Below are 9,756 nucleotides of genomic sequence, written 5' to 3' on the forward strand. Positions count from 1 at the left end.
CAAGAAGTCCAACTGATTTGGCACTGGCCCATTGCCAGGAATTTAACACTGGTAGTGGCCCACCTTCCAAGGGGAACAACATCCAAGCAGACGCACTCAGCAGGGTTCTCAGCAACAACCACGAGTGGGTACTGAACTAAGACTTTGCGCAAAGTATTTTCAGTCTGCGGGGGGGGCATACCTTCTATAGATCTGTTCGCCAGAAAACAAAAAATGCCACGACTTCGCCTCCTGATTTTACCATCCAGTCTCTAGGGAATGCCCAATGGAGCAATTGGTTAAATTTCTTTACGCTTTCCCTCCAATAACATTAATACTGACAGTCCTGCAGAAACTGGTGTCAACAACCCAGATGATACTCATCAACCCAGAATGGCCAAGACCGCAGTGATTTCCAGACCTCCTTCACCGGTCTATCTGTCCATATCTCAGACTGCCTTGCAGACCACAGGACCTGCTCACGAAGTTCAGAGGTCCACTACTACACCCCAGTATGTCATCTTGGAGTTTGGCAGCATGGCTGCAGAGTGCAGTATGGAAATTTAAACCAGTCTCAGGACTGTATGGACATTCTAAAGGAAGCTAAGCGACCATCTATACGAGCAGCTTATGCTTTAAAACAGAAGCGATGCTGTATTTGGCTCTCTTCCAACCACTTTGATCCCACCTCCTCCCAGGAAGAGCTTGTTACTCTATTCATTGCTTATGACTATACATGGAAGTCCCCTACGAGAGAAGGTATAGTTTCTTACCTGTAACTATAGTTCTCTCGTAGGGGTATTTGTGACAGTCATAAGCAGCCCTCCCTCCTCGGTGGAGTGGACACATTATCCCATGCTCCGTTAACTGTCATTTTGCTGTAGCCTTCAAAATGAATTGAGGTAACTGCCTCTGGCTGAGCATGATGGGATATTGGTGGTCTCTGTTTTTAAAGGCACAGTTATAATGGCAGCCTATGTGCTACAGGGCCAGGCACCACTTCATATCCGTCTATTCATATTAAAAGGGTTTGTGAAGGTTCTTTTTATGTGTCATTACAAAAAAAGACAATTCTGAGAGCATATATTCACATAGACCCTTCTCTTGTCATTACAAGATGAAGAACTCTGACCTATGTGGCCTTCTCCTAGGCTGCATCATGACATTAAGTGACTTTTCAAGGCCTTCCCGAAGAAAATCAAACTTCTTCACTTAAGAACATATTTGGATAAAGTGATATGGGGTCCCTGCACATGGGTGGGACTATTCATCGCTTATGACTATCATGGAAATACCCCTACGAGAGAACTAGAATTACATGTAAGAAACCATACCATCTATAGATTCCATGGTTTTACATGTTAATGTTCGACTTTCAAATAATCCTCACAAAGAATGAACAGTAGATGAATATATAGGGCGACTACATCGAACAAAAAAATAAAATGTAGCCTCATAGGAAAAGGAACCCCACGATTCATTGAAATGTGAATTTAACCGTAGTTGGATCAAGTGTCACGTTTGTCTCATCCAACAAGAAGGTTGACTTCCTCATAAAACTGCTTAAGCTCAGTGATGTTTGATGGCATTTATTTAAGCCATATTTAGGTTCCACAGAGCATTATCAATATTGGGCCAAGACAAAATCAAGACTCAATTGAGGCAGAGGCATGCAACAGCAAAACACAATTGTTTGCCTCCACAGGGGTGTCTAACTATAGGCAATGTTTAACAAACATGACAGACTTGGTTACCATACTTAAAGTATATCAGCAGATATGGGTTTGAATATTATGAGCTCTAATCGTAAGGTGCATTCGCTAAAATGCCAGCTCCTGTGAGGATTAACAACCATGTCGAACTTTACCTTTAGTAAACTTATAGCGTCGTTGTCGAAAGATAGTTTATATTTGAAAAAAGTTTTAACCCGTTTTAGACTAATAAGCAACTTATAACTCTGACAGTACACGTCTTTTGGTCGAAGCATCCTTACCAATATGGAGGAGCACCTTTCCAAACAAGGGTTTGACAACATTTGACATATCTTAACTAATGCAACCCAATGGCATGTGGCAATGCAGCCACAGACCTTGCAACCTACACTCCGAGGCATACTTAAACGAGAACCACTTTATCCATTTTAAACACAACCACCCCCAAGAAAATTAGGCAACTCAAACATTAAAAAGCGAATCACCTCTTCTCTCTTAATTGCCGAAGTCGGTGAAAAACATTGATCACATCCCTTACGCGTCTTGGTGCCTCTTCAAGTTTGGATGCCAAATGTACACAGGCCATTGACACATGCTGAAATAGAAGTATTGCAACATACTGATGTTTTGTTCAATTCGGGAGCTGAGCCTCCAACAGCTTAAGGAGGGATAAGAAAAAATGTCGATGAATATAAAAAACAATGCAATATGTTATGCCCCTCCCATCTGAACATGCACGACTACTCAAATGGAAACATTAAAAAGTAATTTGAAAAAGCAATGCGCACTACATACATGCATTAACGAACGTGTTGGGGAAACTTGATGGCCTCAAATAAAATACACCCAACTCAAGACACTGGATGTACCCCAATGCACCATTTCCTGGGAGCAGACTTCCTATTAAGTGGCCAATTTTTAATATGTAACTGACATTTCAGCAGTATTTGTATGCTAACGGGAAAGATTTCCACTTGTCCGCAGAAACCGAATATGGTTCTCAAACAATAGGTTGGAACTTCCCGTGCAACAGGCCAGGAGTCAAGTTTCTGGCATAAACGTAGTATAACTCTGCTAACTGATCATGGTTTCTAAAACCTTTTTTAATTGCCATTACCAAATATTGGGGTTGCCCAAAAAGTCATAGCATTCAGGAGTATTTCGCTAGTCAACAAAATGGTCCCAACGGGAAAATTTCTTATAATACAAAGTATTATTCATAGTGTAATAACTACAGCAAGTTAACAAAACCACGAGGAACTAGAGCGAGAGGAAACAAAATAGAGCCGAGAGTATGCAGCTGAACCTTGCCACACGGATTGTAGCGTGAGCACCATTTGAATGAATGCAATACGAAGTGGTTCTACTACCCTCCATTATGTTGTTTTACTCTACATAATTGCCTGTTACATTGGAAAGGACTGTTTTGGTGTGATGCAGCAGATTGCGTTTCCGTTGGGAATAACGTTAGATCCATTTTCTTTGTGCATTATGTAGCAATCGTGATTTCTTGATTGAGTATACATTACCAATTTTTGGAAAATGTGTAGCGTTTCATTTGCATATTTTGGCTCTGCTGTGTGTGCTGTTCCGCGATGATTAATTACAACATGAATAATACTGTGTACTGTATGAAAAACACTTCATACTGCTCAGGTTTTAGGAACCATTGTGGGTAGGCTCTAACAGGTCGGATATACGACAGCAAGGCGATTTCAATTACGTGTAAATATGAAAACTGATCCCTCCTCTGTCGAACAGCTAATTGGAAACGGAGAGGTTATGAAAAATCACACGAGAGTTAAATACTGCAATACTGCTTTGCCAATACTTCAATTCTCATACATGTGGATTTTTTTCCCCCAACTATTGGAGGTCATAAATAAGGTGGACCATTCATGACAAACGCTCCCAAAAACACGTAGCGACTCTATAATCTTAAAGTTAGGCCATGGGCACATTAAGGTGCCAGTGGATGCCAATTCCAGTGAGGTTTTTAGGATTCATTTAAACATGGCTCCAACGTCCCTCAGAAAGTGGACATTTCCACCTAGGGTTCCAAGAAACATTTTTGCCCTTTAATGTGTGACTAACACATCCAGCTCAATCATAACATCCATTGATTTAACTTCCTTTGGGCCTTTTCCAAGACTGACGCATGGATAATTCCCATCAGTTCACCTGAAAGGGAATTAAGTTTGGAAACAGACTAAAGACACCCGCTAAGCTCTATCCTTCGTGAAGTGAGCTACATTAACAAGGGTGCAAAAGCAAAGCTTTGTCTCACAAGGGGATACATATGAGCCATATACCAATCAGTAGTAAACTGAGACGCACCATTCCCTAGGAGGCTTTAGTCAGCAATCAACATTTATTCATTTTTCATCATCGTCTGAAAATAGGACAACGTTTAGACCAGGCACCCTAAAGGAGTATTCACATTGCCTTGGCAGTATAGTTGATCTAAGGAGCCTTAAGGAGGTAAGACCATCACAATATCAAACGGAAATAAGCTTTTGAAAGTTTACCATTTTCAACTGAACCACTATATGGTTCCGACATGGCTTTGAAGTCCACTTTTGAATTTGGTCTACATCCTTAACAACTACACAGAGACTGCTACTGTCTATCTACCAATAGTTAGGGAGTTGACGGTGTGGACGGTTGACAAATCTTGCAATGTCAGATCTGCCGGCCAATAGCTATCCTGCATTCAAACAAACCTCTACCAATATCCCGACTTTGTTCTTCACCATGGACAGGACAGAAAAGCAGGAGTCAAATGCCCCTGCAGCTGCTCGCGCACTAGCACCTCCATCCCCTTGCTAAGATGGTGTTCCTCAAGGACAGGAAGATCCACTCAGCTCGATATATGAAGACACAAGAAAACCAATTCAACACTATGCAAAATTATAGCACATTACATAGACCTTTCACAAGCAATAGGTAACAAGTAGAATCACACCTTACTATCGTATTCATGACATAAGTTGAATGTTGTACATGGGATCGAATTAGGAATGCTTGATGTGAGGTATACTGAAAACGTGAGTCGAGGCTGGGGAGTCACGACGAGGCAGTCTGAATAAAGAATTAACTAAGTGTATCAGACACAAGCAGTCAACTTACTCCAAGAGAGATGAAGGAATTGAGTGGAAATAGCATTAAACGTCACCGCACAGCACTTTATAACCCACCAGCATTATAGAAACGTCGAACCGTATAGTAAATAGTGCAGTTCAAAAGGCAATGCTGAGTGGTTCTAATGTGCGTGGTGCTGTAAATTAATATGGGCACATCGCACCACAGTAAGCAGGGTGCTTTTGAGTTTACGTTTGAGGTCAAGAAAGATCGAAAACTTGAGACCAAATTAGTATCATGCTTGCTGAAGGATAGTGTTTAAAAGCGTATAGATCAACAGGTTTCCAAGTTCACCAACATGGACCATGAGAGTGGGTGAAGTAAAGACGCATAAAGAGGGGACTTATCGAAGTTTAGAAGTCCTTTTAATACCAAGGAAGTGCATGAAAGTTATGTGGTGTTGGAAATGTGGATTAATGGAACAAACGTGGAGTCGATTTGTATTAGAGGGGCTAAAAACTTTTGACAAAGAAAGTCGCCGTGGATGAAGTGGGTTTATGCTAATGAGAGCTGAAGAACTTCACTAACCATGTATGTGGTGTAGTGCACAAGCCACTTAACTTTCCAAGCTCCTATGAACACTATCACAACAATGTTGTCTCAAACAGGTGAGGATGTGCGGCTGACGAAAGTGGAATCTTTGTGGCTCACAGGCTTTGGCCTGCATCAGAAACTCTGGCCCAAGTAAGAAGAATCCAGCATCCAAGGCTAAACTGGTGAGAAAAGGCGTTGCAAATGACTAAGTAAACAGCTATTTTATTGTGTTCTTTGATAAAGCTTTAGCTATATCTTACTAAGCCATAGTTTTTGCATAAAACCATATGTGGTTAGCAAACATCTATATATCTTAAACTGGAGCATGGAATAAAAGCCTGTCCACTCTGCCCATTTTTGTCATTGGCTTGTGTCATTGTCCTTTGTAAATGCTAGCTGATTCGTTAATAGGTTTGTTGGTCACTACTTAGTACCGCCTTGTCTTTATTTGTAACTTCCCATGAGGACTGGCCCTTTACTTCTGATACACTGCAAGTCTTTTTAGTCTGTAAACACTATTTTCTTTAACGACATTCAGCGTGCGATGCATGTTTCCACTTTCCAAGCAGCTCGGGACAATTTATTTATTTTAAAAGTTTTATATAGCGCGGACAAGATCTTTGCAGATATCAGAGCGCTTTACATAGAGGGGTACATGAGGGGGCATAGTCATACAAATACAATGATGATGCTTCTTCGAATAGGTCTCTCTGACAAGAGTTTGCGCTATTGGCATTGTAAATGAGAATACCCTTTATTATGTCAATTAGCAAGACATAAGTAAAAGACATTTGCTACTGAGTAAGCAGATTAAGGACAAGAAATGGAAAAACATCTATCTGAATGCAGCTTACACTGTATTGTTCTAATGGGCCAATAGTTGCATCTTTGTAATTTAGATCTGCTGGAAGTCAAAAGTGAAGGGACTTCAAAGATGTCCCCCCGCCCCAATTTCGGAAGATCACACTGTGGATACTCTTACATGTTAGCGGGCCTAGCTAACCAGAATAGTACGTATATTATTTTTAGTAGGTTAACATAACATAACTAATGTATAAATAAGCCTAAACATTTAGATAACGCAAATTTGATAGAATTGTGAAAAACTGTCGGGGCCCATTGTTTTGTATATTGGGGGTGCGGCATTAAAAGGTTTGAGACTAGTGTTCTACACTTACACAATGGCATGCAAGGGTAACTGAGTATGGAAACGACTACCTATACAAGGGAGTGGAATGTACAAGTGTAACCTAGCTCTATAGTCTGGTGTGCAGTATGTGTTTTAAACAACGATGAGTTTCTTTAGATTAGGGCTGAAATGCGAATATAAATAGTATCAATGAAGATACGTCATTCTTACCTCCATGGAATGTTTCACAAATGATTTTGTGTAGAAGAAGCGCTGAAACAAGACTTGCCCCGTCGCCATGGCCACCTAGAAAATACAAAAAAAAAAAAAAGGTTGAGAGCAAACTCCATAATTAAATATTAAAGTCGTGAACAAATGGGTATGGACAAAAACTAAATAAGCGAGCCTAAACATTAATTAAAGGGAATATTTTATGGGCCTAAAAAAACTTTAAATACGTGCACTGCCATACTATAGACGTTCTAGACACGTCACCGCATACCACTAACCGAAACTCATTATAAACGCAATGATGCAATCTCATGTCACGCGGCATCGTCAGCTGAGTTTCTGAGAAACTACCCTCCTAAATCCACTGGAGTTAAGCTATTACGGGAACAACGAATGTTGACCATATTAGTCAGTCTGGGTTTTCCAGCTCCACGTAACTAACAAAACAGGCAGCCAACGCTACGTATAAACGAAAAGTGCTTCAAACACTTTACTCCAGAGCTATCACGGGGACGTCTCCAAAGTAAATTAACATCTGTACATGTTAAGAGACAGTCAGGAAGAGTCCTAGTTTAGTACCAACAACGCGGTCTTTTCAACAAGTGTACGACACAACTCGCGAACAGTAATAACATCGCGTTATTAGGTATCTGTACCGGATTAAGTAAGGCCCTTCTAAAAAGGGCAACCATTGGGCCAGCACCCTTTGAAAACGCACTAGTACGAGGATTCAACCCTTAACGACCGACCGCCCAAGACAGGCTCTTCAACTGCGAGTAGGCCGCACTTGTGGCCGCCATTTTATGACCGACACAAGAAGCACAAACATAGGAAGGGGGCACACTCATCCTCCTAGATACATATTAAACTACGAATCTCAAAGACACCAGTTTAGCTAGCTAAGCCGCACACCAAATTTCACATTAACAGAGAACGACAGGAACTAAGGCTATGCATAGGCCCATTGAAGGGGCCGCCATTTTGACCGCAGGCGGAATTAAAAATAAAACTACGAGACAAGCGACACCTCGCTGGATCTACCCTTCTTGGTGTGCAATTCATTAACCAATGGCTAAATTCTCTCTTCTAGCATAGAAATTAACTCTCCCTGAGACCATTTACACTTGCTGGGCCCTCCCAAATGCTCACCTGCGGCATTCGCAAAAGGATGCCAGCCGACTGGATAAGTTCGCACCCCACGCTACGTAGTGCGCCCTCGATCTCCGGGCCTAAACCGTCGCTGACTGAAGGAGTCTGCGCGAAGTGCGCATCGGGAATCAAACAATTCTCGAGGGTGATCAACACTCCGGAATACATGCGATCCCCGATTAATATCCCTTCCGAGCCGGAGCCTGTTCCGACAGTTGTAGTGGGAGTCGCCGCCACCGTCGTCATCTTTTCAGAGCACCGACCTCTCGTTATCCGACGGGAAACCAACGAAGGCAGCTTACGCCACGCAACGCCGTTACCTCAACTCCCCCAGCTCGGTCGAGCTGCCTAGCCCACTCGTTTAACAAGGGGTACGATGATTGGATGGAACTGCTGCAGTTCGCCTAGTATTGCCTCGTATGATTGGACGATTGGCTAAACGTAGGGCGGGACCGTCACGTCTTTGTTCCGAGGGAGCGGTTAGGGTGACGTGTTTGGTCGGTGAATCATGCTCAGTGACGAAGGGGCGAGTAAGTTCTTGCGTAATGGCGTCGGTTACCCAAGACCTAGTCGCCTCCCCGCAGTAGATAGAAAGTGTCTAACAGTTGTATTTTGTTTATTTAATTCTGTGATTTCGTATAGCGCGGATATAGCCTAGAGGCACCCGAGCGCTTCGCATGGAACAGTTTTCAAACGCTCAAAGCTGGACATCGTTAGAGATGAGAGTCGCATCGAAAGTAATTGGGAGAAAAGCTGTACAGGAGTGGCAGTTCCCCCAAAATCATCCGTGGGAATACAATAGAGATATACCACCAAAAACAGGCATATAAAAGTTATGGGAACAAAAACAATTTAACCCACGTATCTTTCAAAGAGACACGTGGTCTCACAGAAGGTTGAGGGAGTTCCAAAGTCTGGTGGCCCCTCTCGAGAACGACTGGTTCATGAATCGCTCACGTTTGAAGGTGGAGGGTTCCAGGAGAACAGTGTTTCTTTAACCTCGTTCTGCATCTGACATTTCAATTTTTTTCTGTTAGGAAGTGGAGTATGGCCTTTTGTGTGGTGTATGTAGGTAGTTTTAAACTGGGCTCTCTCCTGAACAGGTAGCCATTGGACGTTTAGCAGAATGGGGGTCCTGTAAAGTTGTTTGTGGCCAGTAACAAATCGAACAGCAGAATGTAGAACTCCTCTGAGTGGACCTAACTGAACTTTGTGGATGTCTGAGAGAAGCGAGTTTCTGTAGTCCTACCTGGACAGACCCAATGCCTGTACAACTGAGTTTAGGTCTTGTTCTGGGATTTTTTTGTGTTCAATTTTATATAGCACAAACTCTTACTGTATGTTACACAAGCACACATTCATTTTTAGGTCGAGCCTAGAAAAGCGCATGCGCTGTTGCTCGACTTTTAGTAAAGGGGATCTCGAAAGTGCTACCCAGGCGTTTGCTGGCTACAAGCTTGCGTGCACGCGTGGCCATCTGCCTTTCCTTTGTTGTCATGGGTAATTAAGCGCCTCTCTCCGGGCACCCTTTCATGTCCGGCAAGCAGGGAATTGCTTTCCGTACTTGTGGGGCTACACAAGTCTCATGCATACTCGTGGGGCGCGCGCTTGAGCAGAGGCACCATATGGGCACTTGATCGCGATCACTTTCGCGCCGCGTGCGCACCCTTTACTGTACCTGGTATTACTAAGAGCAGGGTTCCTTCTGAATAAACTATGTCTGCAGCGCGGATTGTTTACTGTCCTATGGAGCCTCACGTTTTCACACGAGATCACCGCTCTGCAGTGAGACTTTCAGGATAATTTTGGTACCTTGATATTCTGGGACTTTTGTCTCACTCCTTTCTGCCATCGGTTCCCGGTTTTCCTCTGTTTAATACA

General features: G+C 42.7%; 1 protein-coding gene across 3 annotated transcripts in view; it reads right to left on the reverse strand.

Moving 5' to 3' along the window:
• CCNL2 (cyclin L2) overlaps nt 1–8,308 on the reverse strand; it is a 45,798-nt gene extending 37,490 nt beyond the window's left edge. The window contains exons 1-3 of one of the 3 annotated variants that reach the window (XM_078642399.1): nt 7,876–8,308; nt 6,727–6,801; nt 2,177–2,286 (exon numbers count right to left, since the gene is read on the reverse strand). In XM_078642399.1, coding sequence (XP_078498525.1) covers nt 2,177–2,286; nt 6,727–6,801; nt 7,876–8,121 — 431 coding nt within the window. In that variant the 5' untranslated portion in view covers nt 8,122–8,308. Of the gene's footprint in view, nt 1–2,176; nt 2,350–6,726; nt 6,802–7,875 lie in introns of all 3 variants that reach the window. The other 2 variants (XM_078642400.1, XM_078642401.1) reach the window with 2 other exon arrangements.
• Nucleotides 8,309–9,756: the final 1,448 nt, after the last annotated feature.

Source organism: Lissotriton helveticus, chromosome 5_1 (assembly GCF_964261635.1).
Source record: "Lissotriton helveticus chromosome 5_1, aLisHel1.1, whole genome shotgun sequence".
Lineage (NCBI taxonomy): Eukaryota > Metazoa > Chordata > Amphibia > Caudata > Salamandridae > Lissotriton > Lissotriton helveticus.